This window comes from Pyxicephalus adspersus, chromosome 4 (genome assembly GCF_032062135.1).
Source record: "Pyxicephalus adspersus chromosome 4, UCB_Pads_2.0, whole genome shotgun sequence".
NCBI classification, from domain to species: domain Eukaryota; kingdom Metazoa; phylum Chordata; class Amphibia; order Anura; family Pyxicephalidae; genus Pyxicephalus; species Pyxicephalus adspersus.
In genome coordinates this window covers 91,013,256-91,036,640 of record NC_092861.1, presented here as the reverse complement: position 1 = coordinate 91,036,640, position 23,385 = coordinate 91,013,256, and the positions used below count along the sequence as shown (strand labels likewise).

Below are 23,385 nucleotides of genomic sequence, written 5' to 3'. Positions count from 1 at the left end.
TCAGCAATTGTGACATTTCCTCCGTCATCTGAACAATAAGATGCACACCCCCTCTCACCACCATGCCGTTATTTACACTGCATTTTGGCATGCTTCTGTACTTTTTGCCACTGCAGTAATGCATGCTGTTATACCAGCTCTTTGTTGTTCTTTGCGCACCCCTGCATTTCCAGTGGCTGCACTAACACATATGTCTGTAGAAAACTCATTCAATGAAAGGAGACACTTTTGGTAGTTAAATACTGGAAAAGTATGGAAGTTTGTACCCTGAATTGTGGACTACCGTGTTTCCCCGATTTTAGGACATCCCCATTAAGTAAGCCACCCCCGATTTTTAAAAAAATAATTAAAATAAGACACCCGTTTATAAGACAGCTCCGGATATCTGATCCTGCGTGTGTGTCCTTTATGCTGGCTGCAGCGTGTGTGTCTCTATGTGCAGGATCGGTGCTATACGATCGTTCGTATATATCGTGCATGAACGTTCGTCGTTCGTTTTCCAACGATAATAATTGGAAGTGTATACGTAAGCTTAAATGGTTAGTTTTTTTATAGCCTCCTACAGCTTAGCAGAAAATAGGAATCATGTAATAAAGCAAGAGATTTATTTACAGTACATGAAATAATGTATATGAGAGAACAGACAAAAATAAGTAATGCAACAAAAGAGTTTGTTTTCAGGCCGAGAACTGGGTTCTTAAACAACACAATGCAATTTTTTGCAATTTTTTTTTATCTTCTTTCAATGCTGGCGTGGATAGCACTTTGACATGCAGAAAGCCAAGTGACCTTCTCCTCATCTGTTAGTGTAGCACAAATCCACCTTCGCTTAGGTCCTTGCAGAACAAAAGCATTCTTTACATCTGCAGATTTAAAAATAAGGTGAAATAAATACAATAAAAATTATTATATTAGTACTGGACTCATTTACCTTTAACCATATCTAAGGCCTGATAACAACTTTGAATGGCATATTTATAAAGCAGTGAATGTGATGACATTTACCAAATAGGTTAATCACTGTAATTGGAACCTTGTGTGATAGGAAGATTCCATTGCACTAAAAGTTCATTTATTGCTTTGTAAATATGTCCTTTAATGTCAGACAATTTTGTATCCAAAAGAAATGCTAAGGTCAGGAGAACAGCCTAAAAGGCAAAAAAACACTTCACTTATGCAGCATTACATATGAGAACATGGTAATGGTAAATTTTTAAACAAAATTAAAAATGTCTGTTAACTTACATTTAGTGTCTGGAATGTCTTCCAAAAGCAATCGTGGCAAAGAAACTGATGCCATAAACTGGTATGAGGTTGATGGCACGTGCTTAAATGGGGTGTAGGAAATGTGACGTCTGGATATCACCAGTGCATCATTGAAGAGAAAAAGGGACAGGTCACTGATGTGCTCAAAGATCCTGTAAACACAAAAGAAAAACCTTTCTATGTACTGACAATTAAATCATGTATAAAAGGCACAGTACTTTTTGTGCTGGATGAACCTGGGATAAAAAAGAAATAACCTTCTCTTGCAGCACCTAGGTGGGGTTGGGGTTATCTACTTTTTAGTGAGACCACCTAGAAAGTTCAGCAGCCCAAACTTCATGACAGGACAACCCTACACTGCTGCAGCATCCTTATGTGAGATTCGAGCTACACATTTTGTCAACAGAAGCACAATGTCACCCCATGGACTATGGAGGTCAAGGAAAGTTGAGTTTATTACATAAGCAGCCCATGACACCATGGAGCAACCAATCTTGTATTCAGCTTCTTAGACACAAGACCCAATCACTCTTTTAACAGGAAATTGCAAAAGTTTACATAACATAATAAGGCTTTGACATAACCAGGTATAGGAAAGGGTGTATTGGTTATATTACCAACCTCAACAGAAAAGCATCAGTTTATGGCAGCATAATAAGCTAAAATTATCTTTTGTACATTTGGAACATCTGACCTCCTGGCTGACCTGGGCATTGGGGCACATAGAATACTGAATCCTAGCTCATTTGGAGGTAGTATCTGTAGCTCTGACAATGAACTGATTTTTTTTTTTTTCAAGGAGTTTATACAGTGGTATCTCGGTATAAGTCCGCTTTGGTATAAGTCCAACTTGGTATGGATAATAAGTCCTGTTTGGACACAAAAAAATCTTGCTTGGTCTACAACCTTTGTGTTAGAACTTGTATGGGTCAAAATGAGTCACAATCCGTGCTTTATCTCTCTGTGAATTACATAACTCTTCTCAGCACTATCCTAGTAGGCACTCGACTCTTCTCAACAAGGTAAAGTGAGGTTAAATTTTCATTTATTTCATCTAATTGCTTTTGTATTTATGTACTTTAGTATTAAGCAGTGTTTAATTTATTTCATACAGCCCTATCAATGTATAATATGCCAATAACAATAGGATTTTTTTTTTCATGTGAACGGATTAATCTTTTCTTTAATTTTCCTTTTATTTCTTATGGGAAAAATTTGTTGGGTATAAGGCCCTTTTGGTATAAGTCCAAGGATCTGGAACGGATTAAGGACTTATACCAAGGTACCACTGTATATGTAAACCATACATTCCAGATTTGCATTGAATATTACCTCAGGGATGCACTTATCTCCTCATCAGCACATTTCAGCAATGCCACGTCTTGCTTGTAAATAAGATGTCTGTTAGCTTCTATTAGATTCTGAAACACCAACGTTTATATTATTATCACAAAATCAATGTAGCATAGAAAAAAGAAGAGGAATGGGGTCCTGAAAAGGTCTTTTGTCCAAAGAGGTCATTATGGTGTCATTTTTATTCTTTATGAGCTAGAATCTGTAAGACTGTCTATTACTAATTCATAGAATTAAAAGACTTTTTTGCATATTACATGGTCATTTAATAAGATGCTATGTAGAGCTGGTAATATACAAAATAAAGTAACCCACTTTCAGTTTATAGGAACAATAAAAGATGAAAGCAGAATGAATACTGCATTGTTGCACTTTGCTCACTGATATGCAAAAAATCCTACTGATTTAGGGACAAAAGTAGTTTTACCGTCCTTTCCAATTAAAACATGAAAAAGCAACTCCTGAGACTATGGCCCTGATTTAATAAAGCTCTCCAAGACTGGAGAAGATACACTTTCATCAGTGAAGCTGGGTGATCCAGCAAACCTGAAATATATCTGGTCTAGAATTGAAAATAATTTGCTAACAAATAGCTAATGACTCTTAGGAAATCCATTTCAGCTGGATCGCCCAGCTTCACTAATGAAAATGTATCCTCTGCAGCCTTGGAGAGCTTTAATAAATAAGGGCGTATATATTTGGTACATGGGACTGTATTTGTCACTGTCATGCTTTCTGTAAAAAATTAAGAGTTTAATTAATTAAAATTGAAATTAAAAGTTCTGCAAAGGATGAGAGTAAAGACTTCTTTTTGCAGCATAACTTAATAAAGCAGATTTTAACCTTATGCTAACTCTTACTAATTTTCATCCATTCAACTAGTCTTTTAAAAGAATTCCACCAATGAGCAGTCAGTCCCAGAGCACAGTTTTTAAAAAGTTAGACAGTCAAATGAACACTGTCAAAGGGTGCATTGCAAATGTAATACTTGGTTCGCAGCTGGGGGAAGCCCAGACCTGGTGATAGGTTTTATAAAGATTTTTAGCGGGATAAGGAAAGGTTTTTCCTGTCCATAAACTATTATTTTAATTTCATTTGCAATGTGTTTTGAGTTTCCTAGAAAATGCTGGAGAGTCAGTTCCCTAGAACAGTGCTGGTCCAGTTTCTCGATTCCTTCATTTACCTCCCCACAAGACCATAACCCCTCAGTCTGGGAGGTGGGAAAGGGAATACAATATTCTCAGTCCAGTGACAGCGCTGAGCCTTCTGGAGCTGCCGACATCATACCTAGGAATACATTTCTAGACTAACACATTCCCAACTTACAGGACAGCCTTGGATTGTCTGCTGCAGATGTGTCAGTTCAGTGTCCTTTTCTAAGGCAGATTTCACCTGTAAAAATAATTTTAATATACAATGAAAATTACAACGTCACTCAAGACAAAAAAGATGGTTAGAGCCTCATAGAGTCTTAAATTTTGGTGTACTTTTTTAACTAATGAACCAGCAGTAAAAATGTCTCATGGATCTTTAAAGTTCAGCTGCCCATTTTTTAACTGTTGTCTAATGAAGGTTAGGCAATGCTTTTTTGATAATCATACAACAATTACAAAGAAGTTCAAAAAAGTGTATGTGGGAGTAAATTTTTTTTAATGTTGCAAGTAAACAAAATTACCCGTAGACCCAAAAATTCAGTGAGTTAGACTGCGTCCATAGACTCAGTTGTTGTAGTTGGAAACAATCTTTAATTATTGTTTCCAGTGACAAATGGCTGAAAGATGAACGCATTATTGCTGTACAAAGATTTCCATTCTGTTTTATTGGAGGGGGGGGGGGGGGGTTGAACAAACAAGCAGCACCCCGCTGCAATCTCCTCCCTTTACTTCCATTGTGGTCATTCATCTTCTGTCGTTCATGGATCTGTCAGGACGGATCCATGAACGATGTCAGATGACTGGTATACATACACATGTCAGATTCTCGCCTGAGACGAGAATCATCTTACATGTGTATCTGCATTTCCTACAATAAAATTTCAAGCAATTATATCAACCCAATCCAGATAACCTCTGTGAACTACAGAACATATCTCCATTGGTATGTGGGGAAGGAGTTAGAGGAGTTGTGTAATCCGAATTAAAGATGAGCAGACAAGGATGACAACGGTGCTGCTTTACAAAAACAATACAGTAACTGAGCATTGCCACCTTGGAGGAGCAGGAAGACCAGGTAAAATAAAAAGCCTGAAAGAACACTAAAATTGCTACCACCTACTTTGTTCCAGGTTTTCAATACAATGCATTAGCTTCTTTTTTTATATAGGCATATCTGAACAAGTAATAATATATGTGAAAATTAGCATGCATCATAATTTACCAACCCGCAAAATAAAATCCTTGTACTGCTTCATTTCTGTAATAATTGTGTTCAAATCATTTCGATCTGGATGGTCCGGAGGTGTATGAAGACGAAGTGCATACAAAAGGTTCAAATACTCTTCAAATCGAGAAGACGGGAATAACAGCAATTCCTGTAAACTATTTGAAATAAACAAATACTTAGTGCTAGATGAATTGTTGCGGATTATCCTGAAGTTTGGTGATACATTAAATCAAATAACTGTTCTGCTAACTCAGGCTTTTCTAATATAGAATATGTGCACATTGTAAACTATGCTTATATAGTTTAAAAGAATATGAATCTTATAAATGCTCCAGGGGAGCATCTAGAGAGCAAATACTTCTGTGGAATTTAAAACTATTGCAATTTTTTCTGAAGAGTGGGTAAATAGGAATTCTTACTTTTACCAGTTTACCTAACAATAGGGGAGCATCTATTCTGCATTATGGTGACACATTCTAAAATAATGTGTGTCCCTGATTGGCAGCCGAGCTTTCACAGGAAGGCGTAGGGGAGGATTCTCATAACATTGGGAAACTTATTCATTATACACAGAGAGATGCACAGTGGCTTAGAAGTTAGCACTCCAGCCTTTGCAGCGCTAGGTCCTGAGGTCGAGTCCCAGCCAGGACACTATCTGCATGGAGTTTGCAGGTTCTCCCCGTGTGTGCCTCTGGGTTTCCTCCGGGTACTCCGGTTTCCTCCCACATCCCAAAAACATGCAGTTAGGTTAATTGGCTTCCCCCTAAATTGACCTTAGACTACATTAATGACAAATGACTATAGTAGGGACATTAGATTGTGAGCTCCTTTGAGGGACAGTTAGTGACACAATTATCGACTTTGTACAGCACTGCGTAATATGATGGCGGTATACAAATACTGTGTAATAATAATGTAGTATTTTTTTTATTGTGGTTATGTTTTGTTTTGTTTCACTTACCTCATCATTTTAGTTACAACAGTGTGATCGTGTCTCTTCAAAAATGCTCGGAAAGTTGGCATAGCCTCCCTGCACTACAAATACTTAAATCAGCTTGATGTAAGTACAGCAATGTATTAGAAATATATTTGTGATTCGATTATTAATTTTAAACACTTCACTAGAATGATTGCTAACAAATATTACTGCGAGCTGTTATACAGCAGCACTGTCACTGAATTTTGCCTAATTAAGGTCACCTTGGTACTTACCATGAGGCACCACAGTGGCCCCCTATAAAGATAGTTACTTTCTAACATATTTAGATATACAGATATATAGGAACGTGTTATAACTCTGCACCTGTACATAGTGGTGGGATCTAGATATTCACAACATTCATCAAATAATTTTCTTTACCTTGTCAATTGTTTTTAATATCACTGTGTAGTTGTTGAAAAAATTGGTGTATATCTTCAGCTTAGATACAAATTTCATAAAAACATCTCCTAAACATTGTGCGGGTCCCCATTCCTGAAGTCTTTCCATCAACTCGGTTAGGAGCTGCCTGGATCAAAAGTATTATTGTTATATTGCTTATATTTTGTGTTTTGTACAACTGCAGATATGCCTTATATCAAAATACAAATTTTAGGTTAGAAATCTGTCTGTGAATGTTCTCATTCATCCAGGTCATTGTATATCCAGTAGTATTTATTACCATTTATCTGGGGTTGTTCTTACAATGCTGAAAATGTTTTGCAACTTTCCAAATTGCTTCAGCAGTTCAGATGATTAGGTTGTAAGCTATGCCTATGACTGAGCAATGGCTCAAAAGAAGACTCAGAGACTGGCTTCCGGAGGCACAACCTGGAACAAGTATATAAATAATTCTGATACTTCTCTAACCTAATAACAGTATTCATGTCATGGAACAAAGGCAATAACTTCTCATAGCATGATCAGTTTTAAGGTACCTAGCTAAATTGTCAATTAGCATTGTCATAGTGAAAAAAAATAGAATGAGTCTGTTTTTTCAAGCATTATTGCTCGTTTTTGCACAATCAAAGTGACTAGGCTGGCTTAATGCTCTCATAGGTATGGACATGCAAATCCATATGTTACACATACATTACCAGTGCTATACCCTGTATCCTTAACAAAATGTTTGGTTATCTAAGTATGCAAAAAGTTCTGGTAGGTCAAAGCCAGGTGCAATATTATTAGTTAAAATATATCTGTATCCACTAAAATATATATACATTAATAGCTGGAAAACTCTCACTAATATTCTCACTGTTTTACCTAGTAAGAACTCATCTTTGGGGTATAATAATAATGATTTCTGACAATACCACTATGACCCCTGGGCCCTTATCCAATAAAAGAAGACGGTTTTCACTAAAAGGGTTTTATGAACCCAAACTGCAGTAATTCCTAGCAGGTAAATACAATGTATCTTTTATCATTGTAACTATATTTTGCAGGGATTGTATGAGAAAACAACACAAATTGAACATACTTGTTGATTTGTAAAATATTAAGAACATCAGAGAAGATGATTTGCACATTAGAGATGCTCAGGATTGCTCGATTTGATGATAGTGCAGATTTTAATGGGACGGCATAGATGTCTCTGATGATCTCCAGGACTTGTACATACTGTCTTTCACTCTTCAGGATTTCTTGAGCAAACCTTGATCGCTTATCTCCTACATCTGCTTGAAGTTTATTATCCTGGGTTTAATACAAACATATCAGAAAGGGTTACCACATATTTAGTTTTAAAGTGGATCTCACACTGAGGGATGATACTCTCTACCATTTCTGATCTGGTTCTTAACATATGTCCTGCCAGGTTGGTGTTTTGATTTTCAAGTCTTTTTATTATTTATTTATGATGAAAGTGTAGCTTCTCCAGCCTTGGAGCCACTTTAATAAATAAGTGCCTTTAGGAGGAGTAAGAGTCAAGGAAGATTGACTTAACAAAAAATGTATTATAATGTTTAGGTTTTTTGTGTTTACAGCAAGACAGTAAACAAAAAGAATTTTATGTTTATATAAATTATAATTCTCACAAGATTCACACATTTCTGTAACTGAATCCTGTAAAATAAATTTGTAATAATATTTATAAACTGACCCGTTATATACTTGAAAGAACATATCATTAGGATGGCAAAGAAAACTTTTCTAGGTACTAAAATATTTCTAATTCTGTTCATTCTCCTCTGGGATTAACACATTCTTACCACACAGCACAGCTACGTTGGTGGCACCAACATTCCCAGGGCCTGAAAACATAACAATATCACTATTGGACATGACTGGTTTTCAGTAGGTAACTTTCCACTCTAAAGCTACTTACAGACACTGGCTTTGCATTATCACAAAGAACCACAAATAAAAAAACTGGAATATTTGTCCTCCAACATCGTCTATTGATCCATCTCACTGGACCACTAAGGGAGCAACACAATGACTGCTGTTGTTTTTTAATTTGGAGGATTATTATTATTATTATTATTATTATTATTAAACAGGATTTATATAGCGCCAACATATTACGCAGCGCTGTACATTAAATAGGGATTGCAAATGACAGACTAATACAGACAGTGATACAGGAGGAGAGGATGCAGCAAGGTGTTTCCAATTCATCCTCACCTCTCTTTTGTACAGCCTGTGCAGTGCTTTTTCATTCCATTGTCCCTGTAAATGATTAGTATCAATCATTTCCAGCAACATTTGTCGCTTAAGTCTAATTATTGCTGTGCAGAAATATAATATAAATAATTGTGTAGAAATATCTGATAACATAATATAACACCTCTAGGGTTGTAATGATACTACAATCAACCTAAAATGATTGTGACCTTATTTCTTGGTGTCAAGTAGGCTAATACAGCCATGAAAAGAGATGGCCGCCATCATTACCACAGGTATGCATTATTTTACAGAACACCCTTAATGCCGTACTCCCAGATTACAAGTTATCACAAGTATCCTAAATAAAATGCTAGTATTAAAAAGAAATAATAATTCTGTCTGCTAGTACCACAAATGATAGTTCTTGAAATGTTCATCATAATAAATATGTTGCAAATGTTACATTTTTGTTTTACTACAAAGTCATGGTTTTCCTATAGTTTAGACTTCAAATAGCTGTCAGATTTAGTTGAAGTATAAATTATACCTTTACTTTTCCCAAGCTACATGCATTCATACTTACTATCATAGTAAGTTTTCTGAACCTGGATTCAGACTGGTTAGGAGAACGAGCAGCGTTTTCAGATATGGCACCACTATCATTTTCATCTTCCTGCTGTAATGAACAACAATTATCTTAATATTACAATGATTTGGGACAAATTGTATTTGGTATTTAAAGCTGAAATTTATGTTAAGGTTTGCATTTTCTAGTTTCTCCATTCCCCTCTCAGCAACATGACATTTTTAAATAATATCTTTATAGTTTTTTTGACATGTCCTACGTTATAGCTGTGACACCTTCACTGGGTCTCTGCTTCTCAGTGCAATGTAGGCAGATCATAGCTGGTGAAGAGGCCGATATGGGGGCTTCCAGAAATTATCACAGCACCCTGCTTCATTCCGTATCTCCAAAGTCCTTGGGCCTTTGAAGCAGTGGGCTGTTGAGGGAGCTATGTTGAAGGTGGCTGTACTACAAGAAGACACGTGGGAGTTAAAATTGTCAGTCTTTGTGATGTACAGGCTGGGCACGACACAGTGATGGACAGCTGACTGAAGCTCAGTCTGTCCCGAGAAGACCCATAAATGTGGCTTGAAAGAAATATAGTCAGCTGGCTTAAACTAACATGGTTGCTGTTTTGTGATATAACCCTGTTTGTTAATTAAACAAAAAAAAAGTCAGCATGGACTGAAATGTACATCGTCGAAAGGACTGACTTCTTGTTCAGTGCACAATGCTAATCTCTTTGCCGACAGCAAATACTCACCTTTAACTTTGCTCCTGCTGCTCAATTCATCAACAAATCATCACAGCCCAGTGTTCACCCATGAGGTATGTCAGTAAATCACATATACCTCCATACCTGGAGGTCACAAGTATCTGTTTTCTGTCCTGGGTTTGCCTTAGGACAAGACGTAATTATAAACGCTTCAGTGTGTTTTTGGAAGTTAATATGGTATGCAGGAATCTACATATTACCATGTCTGCGGCTTAGAACTGCCTATTCCCAAACTAGCTTCTTTGGCCTGAAAACAAACACACATTGTATTTATATTAGAAGACCTCTATATCACCTTTAGAAATGCTGACAGTGTATCCTCCTTGCCTGTTTGCTGCAGCTGGTTTCTGAGCTCCTTATCTTTTCCACATTTTTTTAAAAGATAGATGGAAATGAACTCCATAGGATCATCCTGCAGACACAAATATTATTGATAAGGTTACACAGAAACTAGAGAAAAGAAAGTAGTAGGTTAGGTAATGCCAACCACAATACTAGAATTATGCAGAATTACCCTGCACATAGCAACAAAGCAGAGAGCACTTGTTCTTTCACATTTACATATATTTTTTTCTACTTACACGCTTCTCCTTAACAAGTTCCATCAAAGCTTCAGTCAATGCCTCAGCAACGTCTTTATTAGTCTGCACCTTCACCATGGCCATTGTGTCAAACATGAACTGCCCTATAAACACAAAACCAATGCCTCACTGACTATTTTATTCATCTATTATTTATCTTCTGTATATTATGTCCCATTTTTAAATAGCTTTTTATATAAAGTTAAAGTAGGTATAGAGGTATATAGTACATAAATTACCTATTATCCTGCCAGATACATTTCTTTTGAGATCACTTAGGTAGAGCTTCATCTGCTTCCTGACCATATGTAAAGCTTCCTCCATTACACTGGCTAATCTGCACCAGGCCTGTAGTTTTACTTCTGTAAAGTATAAATATGGAGGGAATTCACGTCTTTCAGGTTCCATCAGCCATTCACTAAGAACTGAAAGTGAATCACAGCACATGTAAAAAAAAAAGAAAATGATAATTAATAAATTTATAGTACAGGGGTGTCAAACTCTGGCCCCGGGGCCAAATTTGGCCCCAAACATCCTTTTCTTTGGCCCCAAAGGAATCCTAAATATGAACTGCAGCTGGCCCGCCACTGCATTGAAATAGAGCCGCTACTACAATTACCGGCATCACTCACGTGTATAGACCAGCTGCCTCTCTGCCTATGCATGGCCCCGCATTGGACTGTTTTAAAGGTCGCAAAAAATGCAGGGAATATTAGTAGCGGCGCTATTTCAATGAAGAGGGAGTTTCAGCAGCGGGCCACTCATAAGATTTAGCTCCGCATTGGCAGCGTCTGGCATTTCCAGCTTTCCCCCTCCGCTGTACTTTTCCTTGCTACTCCAAGGCATGGACTTGAATGGTTGGATTTTCATAGAACAATATTGTTATTTTTATTGTTAGCATGTGCAAAAAGGTTACCATTGAAATTTAACTCAGAAGGCTACAAATAGAGAGGTATAAGTTTTTTTAATAAAAAAAAAAATAAATGTTATGCCTCTTTCTCTGTTATAAGCTTGTTCCAGGTTGAATGTGAAGCCAAACCTCTTTGTTTCCATATGAAAAGGGTTTATATCTAATGAGAAGGAAAAATTTTCTCAATTTTTTCAATAAATTTCAAGGTTGGCCGCAACTTTGTCCAAGTTTTTAATTTTGGCCCTCTGTGTATTTGAGTTTGACACCCCTTATTTAGTACATAAAGTCACTGATTTTTAAAGATACACACATACAATTCTCTATATCATCTTAAAATGCAAAAAGTAAATTATTATTATTATTAATATTAAACAGGATTTATATAGCGCTAACATAATATGCAGCGCTGTACATTAAATAGGGGTTGCAAATGACAGACTAAAACAGACAGTGATACAGGAGGAGAGGACCATGGGTTTACAAAACAATCAACTGGTCTTTCCCAGAATAATCTGAAGTAATCAAAGTAGAGGAATGGTTTTCAGCAGCTTATATTTTTTTTCCTCAAAGATGCTTGTAAACTAAATGAACTTTCAAGAAGTAAACATTGCTTAAAAGTTCTAAGCTATCAAATCTCTACTTACTATGTTGGTAAGACCCGGTGGCTATCCCAGTTGGTGAACAAAACATGATACCAGCTAAGCGAGACAGATTTTCAAGGACTTTCATTCCAGCATCTACATAAAAAAATGTAAAAATGATATGTTTTTGATGCTCGAGTAATTATTCAATACATAAAAATGTAAGACAAGAATAAAAAAAGTAACTGTAACTATAAATAAAACCCCTATTTATTATTTTCATGTCCTATCCTTTTTTATTCAAGTAAATAAAATTACAAGATATTATATTGGAAGGACTGATCTCATGTTAAATTATTTTCATCATATATGTCTTAAAACACCTTTAGATTCAATTAGATTTTCAGACAAAAAGAATTGGCCCTTGTTTCTCTGGCCGACCTGATTGTTATTCCTTATGTCTTGCTTATAAGATTTTGATGAAGTTTTTGTCTGGCCTACGAAATTGGGGGTACACTGCAGCCAAACTGAATAAAAATCAGGAAACAAGATTGAGGTTCTTTATCCACCATTCAAACAATTTTAGATTGTAACATATCATCAATCTTTCTCTTTCGTCCATGTCTAGAGAGATTAGCTACAGTGCCACTGGCTGTAAAACTTTGCAATTTTGCGCACAGTGGACACAGGAACATTAGGATTTCTGGAGATGGACTTGTAGCCTTGGAATTGTCCATGCTTTTCCATAATCTTGGTTATCAAATGTTGGGACAATTCTTTGCTCTTCTTTTGTTCATGCTCTGTGTGTTACACACAGACCTTTAAATCTAAGAGACCTGGAGCAGATGGCAAAGAAAGAGTGGTCCAAAATTCTAGTAGAGAGATGTAAAAGAATCACTGATTGTTACAGAAAGCAAATAATATCAGTTATTTCTTCCATAGAGTGTGCTACCAAGTATTAGGTTGAGGATGGCAATCATTCTGTCCAGGCCATTTTTGACATTTTGTGTGGAAAGAAAAAAACAATACCAAATAATTTATACATGCAACACTTTTCTGGGAGAAGTGGTGCATTTTCTGACATTGATTTAAGGTTGCCATGACTGTATATTACATTGGGGGGACAGGGTTTGTTACCCAAGAAAATAAGTCAAGGCCTCCATAAAAGGCAGCACTTTAGGTTTTATATTATCTCAGTGGACTATGGTTCACTTTAAAGTTACGCTATCAAACTGTGACAGGATCAGTGACAAGCTCACGGCCCAACCATTTTTTACATTGCATGCTCTCCCATACACAAAGGCATTGGGTATCTTGCTGTTGCAGACACAGAAGAAGGATTCCTGTAATTTTTGAGGTGTTTAGGTACTGAGCTTTACAAAAGTTTGGTCATGTTACTCTGAATAGGCAAAGTGTTAGGATCTAAATAAGGAGGATATGTTCTTTCTGACTAATGACTTGCTTTATGGTGTTTAAGTTTGTGCAGCACTAACAAAATAAAAATAATGAAAATGTAAAAGGTCATTCCCCCTATTTCAACATTTCACCAGTTTTGCACAGAATAATTTGTTTTAATTATCTTACTTGTAATGTCTTACCTGAAGCTGCAAAAGGAACAAACAGGTCAACGTGACCACCAGCTTTATCTGACACCACACAGCTGCTTAATTTTTCCCAAAATTCTCTAATATTAGGACTTAGGACATTCTGAGAATCAATTTGAACACCTGAAAAAAAAAGTTTTATTTTTTTTCAGTGTTTATACTTTTTTTAGTTAGATTTATAATGTGCCTTCAATTTGGTAAATGTTATATTATATGTCATAATCTGAAGGTGGTGTTTAGCATAGGATGTGCTCTAAAGCACTTACTTTGTAATAAATGTAGATGTTGGGAATTTCCATCTGCAACAACTCCAATACTCTGTGCCGTGCGTCCATCCAAAGCTTTCTCCACACAAAATATTAGACTTTCAAGAGTCATGCCATTGTAGTCATAGACTACTGGAATGACACTGGGTTTCACACTATTGAGAATTACCTAAAAAAAAAAAAAAAAAAGCGGTTATACATATAATAATAATACTGAAAACCCAAGTTCTGTGTAATATTGGTGTGAAAAAATAACCTCATATGCCAATATGTGAGATGATATCAACACAAGGTGAACAGGACCAGAGCTGCCCATGGTTGCTGTCAGACCCAGGAGACTGCTGCATTGCTTTGTGGTTGTAGAAGTATAGGTGTTACATCCAGATACATTATACCTAAAACATGTAAAATAATAACAAAAATTACAGTGTAGGTTGATATGTCTATGTTGAAGAATATTACATAGTAAGTACAGGCAAACAGAACTATATAGCATGCTGTGTAAAAAACTAACAAAACAATAATTGTATTCAAAAACCACATTAGATATCAAAGGATTTGGGGCCAATGTGCCTCCCAGATACAACAAATGTAATTGCTATCTGCCCAATGTCTTAAGCTGCGTACACACTTCCAATTTTTGTCGTTGGAAAGGATCTTTCACGATCCTTTCCAACGACAAGGAACTGCACGATGCATGAACGGTGCTGTACATACAGCACCGTTCATGCTCTATGGAGAGGGGAGGGGGAGAGTGACGGAGCGGCACCCTGCTGCGCGCTCTCCCCTTCCCTTTCATTAGGATCGGCTGTCGTCCATCGTCCGTGGATCCGGCAGGTCGGTCGTCCGGACGATGGACGACACCGACTGTACACACGGCAGATTTTCGCCCGATAATTGGCCGATGCCGATTATCGGGCGATAAAAATCTGACGTGTGTACGTAGCTTTAATGACCTTGATCACTAGAACAAATAAAGCAGGTAAATCTTCCCAGCATGGGCACAAAGAACAGGAACAGACTTGGCAGATGGTCTAACCTTTTCCCTACTTTATCCAAAATGTGAAAAAATGCCTTATATACCATTCACTTTAAATTTAAAAAGTCCAGGCTACCCAGTCATAAGTGTGTAAGTAAATGTTTAGTTATATGTCAATGTATATATACAGAATTTACCTTTTTGGCAAAGAGTCTATTGATCGTTCTACAAGTTTCTTTTCCAAAGCCAATGTGAAGCTGGGTGTGTGGTTATCTTCTTTTAAAAGCCAGCTTGTTAAAGCTTTGTCTGAACTTGTATCTTTACCCTGAAACAAACAAAATAAGACAGATGATCATAGTGCACATCTTGTTATCCATAGATAGACCTATCTATCTTGTATTCATAATAACTAAGATTGCAAGGGCTGGGAACCATTAGCTAGATAATAACAAGCATTGCACATTTTAGGTATGATTTTTAGAGTGTATGTCAAGCAAAAAAAAAATAATTTATTTTTTTAATTTTAGATAGCGTGGAAATAAATTACTGAAGAACCCATCTGATTTTTACTGTTATCTGGAACTCTGTTACAGAGATCTACCATCATTTTTTGTCCTGCTGACAATAGTTTAGCGACAGAAAATGAGACTGCAACAGAGACACAAACAGAAATGCTGAAAGTGGTTCCAGCCTTTCCCTACTTCACTAAAAAAAAGCATTTTTACTTTTGTCTAGGTTGCTATTATAAAGTTCCCTTCCATTTCCAACTGATAAAATATTTCCAGCAGGAAATAGTGTGGAAATTTTATAACAGCCCCAGAATGCAGTAGAAACTTTATATTGGTTCTATGCTATTGCCACGCTAATCAAAACTAAGAAAAAAGTTTTAGTTGGACTTACAATTTAGGTAAAGATGTGGTGGACCAATGGACTAGGAAATATACACTGTGGTAAATTTTCAGCTGAATATTTCTAAAAATGGGAACCTATAGGTAATGAATGTACACATGTATGAGATTACACAAAAACATTATGATACCAACTCATTCTGCAAGGGGTAATTACCTTGGTGAACACAGAAAACATTCACTTCACAATTAAAAGTTTTTTTACCGTGATTTTACAAGATGATTGTTCATGATTGGATGGGTTAAGGGAGCAGCACTTCACCTCATTCACCAAGTAATTTATGTTACCTTCAATTTAGCATCCTTACACTTAGAATTTAAACATAGTGTATACTAAAGGCCACATAACAAGTATTTATTTTACTGATTTTAGAAATTTAATGTAATAGGATGCAAGATTAAGCTCTGACATTTTTTATTATTTATGAACTGCAACACATACTGATTTGCCTTCAAATCTCACCTTAATTAACCACAAAGCCGCTTGCATTGAAGCCTGATCAGTCAGACTCATAGATTGTGTTAAACTTAGTTTGGAGTTTACAGCTGATCTCCAGGCTCCACTCATCCAAGGTGGTCTGGTTTTTAGGAGCTCTTCTGAAAAAAAAAATAGTTCTCCACATTTAAATAATTTTAGGACAAATAGTTACTAACTTAAGGAAAAACATTACCAGATAATTATATTTTCAATAAATTGTTAATGCTTTTCCCTGGCTCTGTGTCTGCAAAAATGTGTTTTGTAAAGAAAACTTCCCTGGTTTAGCCAAGTATTTGCAAGCTCCAGTTGCCAACGTTAGGTATGGAAACTTGTACAATTCTGGGGACTGTATTTCAGGGGTCTAAATCATGGCAAACAAAACAATACAATGAAAGAACACAGCAATCAAAAGAACTCCCATCACTTTGTATTATATTAACTAGACCCTGTTACTGTGAGAAAAAACGACAAAACTACTTTACCATTCCAAACTTTTCTTGCCACAGCAAAAACTGGGGCTGTTTAAAGAAGAAAAGCTCCAACATTTTAGGTAATGCTGCACCTAACAGCTAAGCGTGCCCCCATGTTTGCCTATCATCGTAATGGCCAATAGGCAGGTGTGAATCAGGGACAAATTTTTTCCAGGTCTACTCTCATTGAGAAAACATGGAGTTTGGAGTTTTATATTGAACTTCTTATTTTACTCATTAATTATAACATTGTCTAAGCACCTTTTACATATTGGCATGATTTAATAAAGCTCTCCAAGAGGATGTTATAATATAATGCATAGGAAAATCCGAACTACCCATTGTGGCTATTACCTACCTATTGGCATGTGTAGAAGATTTATGTAAAGACAACAGGCCTGATTTATTAAACCTCCCCAAGGCTGGAGAGGATACACTTTCATCAGTGAACCTAGGAGATACAGCAAACCTGGAATGGATCTGGTCCATGATTGAAAACATTTGCTAACAAATAGCAAATGACTTGATCACCCAGATTCACTGATGAAAGTGTATCCTCTCCAGCTTTGGAGAGGTTTATTAAATCAGGCCCATTGTCTTATAAATCTCCTACACATGCCAATAACTAAGAAATAGCCACAATAGGCAACTGCTAGAACATATATGCTTTTGAATATTCTAAATCACTTTATTTTGAAAAACATGTTTTCTATGCCACACCAATATGCACCTATTTAGGTATTATTATCACTCTTTTCACAAAATACAGCTTACGTATGTATGATTTAATATTTTGCTAGCGACACTGTACAAGACTACTTACTTTTTTGCAGTGACAGTCTGTCTCGAAGCATTTTACGCAGCCACTTCTCTTGTAGTTTTTCCTTCAGCTCCTCTTTTCCTTCCTTAGGCTCATTCAAAGTGCCGTACGTTTCGGCAGCTTCCCTTGGAGTGAGATAGTCCAAGCTGCAGGCACAGGAAATATAATGCCTCTTCCATGCACCATACTCATTGTCTGCTGGAGAGTATGGTAAAAACCAGCCAAACTTGGTGCACTTGGGCATCCATAGACAGTCCTGTATGATTTTTATCAGAATACAATGCACAATCATAAACTGTTTGGTCACTTTTATTTAAAACGATTGAAAATGTTTAGAGCATTGTAGAGAATAGATATGAGATATGTAAGTCAACAAATACTTAATAAAAATAAAAACTACATTAGTAATAAACCATAATTTTTGAACATTTTTCCATTGAAATGCTTCGAACTTTGTCTGTCAAAAAAATCATATCACTATTTGCTCTAAATTCTAAATCAGTATGATGATAAAAGCGAACCTATACACAGACAACAATATATTTAACAGTTTGGGTTATATAGTCAATTTTATTGAAGATATCTGTGCTATTTTTCTTTTTTTTTGGGGGGGGGGGGGATTTATAGAAACGACAAAATGTAAAAATTCCTATAAAATGGAGAGATACAGGTTACATACTCAGCATATTTTTATACCTAAAAAATACATGTAATATACATATACAAAAAAATATATATATATAAATTTTATTTTTTGTGATTTAAATTATACCTCTTAACCTCTAATTTTTTTAAATATTGCATTTAAGCCAAATATATACTTTAGTTTGTCAAGGAACAAATTACCGCACCTTCGTCACAGTTTCATGACAGGAGGTGCTCCAATTTCTCCTAAGTAGATGAGGATTTCATCATAGCAAACAATCCATGGCCATTAATGGACAATTTAAGGTTTCAGCCCATTTGTCCCAATGGATGATTGATCTCCCACACCACTTGTTGTTATTGGGTATAGCCAGCCTATCCTGTCTAATAAACTATGCACACCAAAGTATCATTAGCAAAAAGACTTAATCCTATTAACTTTTCCAACTTTACCTGCTCAGAAAGGAACTTCCAGTGCCAGCTGACTTGTGCAGCAACACACAGATCATGAACATTCAAGAAGGAAAAAATGTACAAGGATAAAACCCTGGGAATCACCGTTGTAAAGTCTAAATTGGTGACGGGACATTCTTCAGTGAACCAATCCTGTACAAATCTGCAACAAAACACATAAACTATGAGTAAGGCTGCATACACACGTTCAATAATTGTTGTTGGAAAGAATCTTTCACAATCCTTTCCAACAACTAACAATGCAATGAATGAGCACTGGACATACAGTGCTGTTCCACTGTTTGGAGAGGGGAAGGGGGGGGAAAGACTGAGCGGCACCCTGCTGCACTCTCTCCCCTTCACTTCCATTACGATTGTTCCTCGTTCGTGGATCTACCATGATGGATCCATGTATGGCGAACACTGAGCCCTGTACACACGCCAGATTCTCGTCCAATACTAGCCCTGAGGTGATTATCAGACGAAAATCATCTGACATGTGTACATAGCCTTAGAGTCTCAAGAAAAGTCTACTAGTTGGAGATCACTGGATTTCGATACATACACGACAAGCTGAACATTAAATGAGATGTGTTCCCTCATGTTCAATAGCAATATATTTATCTAGGATTTTTTTTTAATCCAGCGAGTCTTTGGTGATAATAGGTTAAGTGGATTAGCAGAAAGAAAAAGCTGTGTAAGGCTCAACCTAGAACAGCAAATAAAAGCAGATCCAATAGGTATTCTATTCCAATTTTTTATATTGAAAGGAGAATAACAGGATTGTTGAGATCTGCTGTTCACAAACAGTCTGCAGTAGGTAATTGCCTTAGTGATCAAATCAATATTATATAACTGATCTGCACAGGGGAAGATGTAGGGAGGTCTAACCTGTGCAACTACCTGAGGGCCCACACACTCCCATGTGGCCATTTATTACACCAAATTTTTAAATGGGCAATCACATTTTGTATAGAGAAAAGTAATACTTTCATCAATGTCTTGTAATAACCTCAAAGTAGCTATCTGCAGCTCCATTCGCTTTTCACTGTATTTGGAAGTGGTATACATAGACGATTTTTTCTGCAATTTTGTAACTGCGTATTTTGCCTATATAAGCAGCAGCGATCAGATGTTTAAAAATGGTATCACTTATCACCTTTCCTTTACCTTCTATCACTATGTGGTGATTGATCTTGCTATTATTGATACCAGAACATCTATAAGGTGTTGCTCAGATCTAATCAAAGGCAGACATAGAGAGATGCAAAGTGATCACTGCACAAGGGCCATAGACCCTCCTAAGCTAACAGAGGCCCCCAAATCATTTCTGCAGGGGGACACAAGTCAGTTCTGCACAAGTTGCCACTGTTGTTGCCCACTAGATCTCAATCCCTCTTGCAAGTATGATGACAATGATAAAATACCTGTAAATTGTATCGCTAATAAAAGTGAGATTATGTTATTTTATTGACACTTTTATGTATAAGGGTGATCACAATAGTGGTGCCATTTTATGCAAGTGCTAGTACAATAAATTGTGAATCTAGAAGAACAAATTACCACTAGGACGTTAGTTTGCATGACACTGAGAGAGATTAACACTCCAACAACTGCAGACTCTACCAGCAGCTTTGCATTGCCACATCTTGGTTGTGCTGAGCTGCTCCTCCAGTCTATAGTCCTGTCTATAGGATGGCCAACTTATTGAAGAAAATGTAATAATGGTTTTTGCTAATGCTAGTGTATATTGATAATATCCTAATGTTTAAGAGTGATAAAAAGTAATTTTATTGAGAGAACCTATTCTAAAGGCTAATCCACCAATACAATGTTAGAAATATATCCCAAATCCTATAAAATGTATTTTTTTTTGTCTGCCCATTGTTTTGATCAAAGCCTTTAGGTGAGCCACTGTGTATTTAAATGGACATTGGTGTTACTTACTTCAGTTGTGATCTGCTGCTCCTCATTAAAATAGAATGTAGAAATTGTTTGCGCTGTTTGTCTGTCCACAGGTCATACCAATGCCCTATAAGATTCACTCTCTCCTGAAAGAGCTGAGTAAGAAATTCATCATTATTTGTTATGAATGAAAAAAGTAAGGGGTTTGGAAGAAAACAGAGAGCTCTGAGAGTAAAAAACAAAAGAAATTATGTGAACCCCTAAAAAAAATTTAGAAGTTGTTCTTTATAATTTTATGTTTGTTTATTTGCTCATGTGAACTGGCCTCAAACTGCAGTTTTATACACAAAACTATATTTTTATGTAATTGTAAATTTTTAAGCATCAGTGTCTTTAAGAGAAATTTAAAAAAAATGTGTATTTTCTTCATAAAGATTATAGAGTATAAATTTCAAATGATTTTTTTCCTGATAATGGCTAATTTCCATATTATATTTACATGCTAATCTGAGGGCAATGAAGTACTTGATCTACATTTCTACAAACAATGAACCTGTATGCAGCTTCTAAGCCAGAAAACTGCTGCTGATGCTTCAGTGGTGAAGTATAATACAACTGTTAAGCTGTCATGACCTCATCAGAACATATCTCAATGCTTCACTGTAGTATAAAATGTTATTAAGGCTGTTGGAATGGTTACATATCAGATAATTGTCACCTAAAAAATCTGGCACATGTCCCCCAATGTCACCCAAAAATGCTACACAGCAGATTGATGAACCATCAAACAACCACTGTTCACTCTTATGTAGGAGAATACAATGGGGTGCCGCTCAGCCATCCTTTCCGCAGACCAGAAGAACACTGGTTGTACAGCACTTGTTCATTTGTCACATAAAACAATCATGTAGGATCATTTCCAGTAAAAACTCTCTGATATCTATCGGACATGCGTATAGGGCTTTACTGTTCTGTGATATGGCTAAAAATCAAACCACAAGACATGGAGAGAGACAGGAAATACCCAAAAATGAAAAGGAGAACAAAGAACACACAAAAGCACAAACAAAATACATGTAAAATATATTTTGCATTTTGTTACATTTTAACTTAACACTAAAAACCTACTGGGCCTAATGTATTAAAGCTCTCCAAGACTAACGACAATAGACTATTATAGGAGAACCTGGGTGATCTGGGAAATTATTTTAGGAAATCCATTCCAGGTTTACTGGATCAGCTAGGTTCACCCATGATAATATGGCGTCTTGAAGAGCTTTATAAAGACCTAATATGTGATTTCAGGAAGACACTTGTGAATTCTAATGTGATACTCTAAGCGGGTACTTAGTGCCTTTGTGTGAAAGCAATTTTGTGTGCTCCATGGTTACCTGTTTGTTAAAAGATTTGCTTGCCATTGGTGTCCAGGCGCTAAAGCGTGTCTGATTGCCCACATTCTCATCAAAATGAATGTTATCTTTGATTGACATCTGCGTCTCTCCTCCATGGAGCCCCACACGCTCCAGATGCCACCGCTTAACACTGTGTGGACTGAGCCTCCAATGACTGCTCATCATATCAAGCGTATGCACTGCAAATTACATCAGTTCAAGGAAATCCTGGAATCATTCACACAGCTACTGTATAAGTGACCTGTAAGGAGAAAGAACATAATACACCTCGATATGTACTTTTTATAGGATATTATCTAACTAAGGTGTACAATAACAACCAATAATTTGAAATATCACAAAAAGCATACATAACACTACCACAGGAGCAAATTGGCAATGGTGAATATATCAGTGATGGAGATGTTTGTGTTTATCCTGCAACAGCAAAATAACAAGAAATGATGAGACTATGACTAGTTTGGATGAAAATGTTAAAAGCTTTACTATTGTTATAATTGTTATAATATTCTTAGCCAATTGTGCCAGGAAAAGAGGTTTAAATACAATGTAGCTAAATGGCCGATATAGGTAAATGTAGAAGCTTGGTTCAAAAAGGGATGTTACCGTATACAAGTCCAATTTTAACCATATACAAGACAATCTTGAATGAACAATAGTAATAGTAATAATAATTCAGCCTACATTTTTAAATACACATACACGCTTAAATAGCCTAACACAGTCAGACATGCTTGGAGAGGGAAGAATAAAGAAGCCTCAGTGTGCTGCAATCCATAATAGTATAATATACCCCTTTGTTGTACACACATCTTCAACTTTTTTTTAAACCAAACAATGAAGCTTTAACACAACATGCATACATCCAGACATAAAGTATTATTTTGTAGCAATGCAGAAAATTTTCAAAACCCCACCAGCAAACTTTTTATAACTTCTGCTTTATAACTTTGCAGACTAATAGTTGTATTTGATTCAGGAGAGATGACTCTGCTTACCTCCCTCAGCTCCTCTGTGTACTAGCAGGGACAGGCTGTAATCTGCTGCCTGGGAGATGGACAAACAGGTTCCCAACACACCCCTTTCCTTCATTGACACACTGTTTATAAGAGATAGACTGGGTAAACCATGATAAATCTTGTTGACTAGGTGACCACAGGGATAGATTTTATATACAAAATGTAATCACTGTTTCCAGTCTTCCTAGTTACATGTTCCTGTATTATAAAGTACATTTGGTACTAATCTTCTCAAACAAAACCAGAAAACCTATTTTACAGGACATGAAGCTCAAGGACAAACCAGTTTTTATGTATCCTCAGTTAGCATAGATGGAGATTGTGGCTTTACGTTGACATCATTATCCAATACAGGGTCACATTTAGGATTAACATGTGTTAGGGTTTTTATCATTATTATTGTCTGGTCTTCTAACATTTGTAA

At 36.3% G+C, this 23,385-nt stretch overlaps 1 protein-coding gene across 1 annotated transcript; it reads right to left on the bottom strand.

Moving 5' to 3' along the window:
- Positions 1-591: 591 nt before the first annotated feature.
- Positions 592-22,175, bottom strand: ECT2L (epithelial cell transforming 2 like). The gene is made up of 22 exons (XM_072408974.1): positions 21,922-22,175; positions 20,573-20,685; positions 18,626-18,788; positions 17,531-17,783; positions 16,223-16,356; positions 15,049-15,176; positions 14,129-14,267; positions 13,873-14,041; positions 13,601-13,729; positions 12,066-12,158; positions 10,751-10,936; positions 10,512-10,615; positions 10,226-10,342; positions 9,174-9,266; positions 7,464-7,678; positions 6,362-6,509; positions 5,963-6,036; positions 5,000-5,156; positions 3,946-4,011; positions 2,599-2,687; positions 1,246-1,418; positions 592-863 (listed from the first exon to the last, which is right to left on the bottom strand). Exons 1-22 carry the CDS (start codon positions 22,105-22,107, stop codon positions 733-735), a joined length of 3,060 nt encoding a protein of 1,019 aa, XP_072265075.1. The 5' UTR covers positions 22,108-22,175; the 3' UTR covers positions 592-732.
- Positions 22,176-23,385: the final 1,210 nt, after the last annotated feature.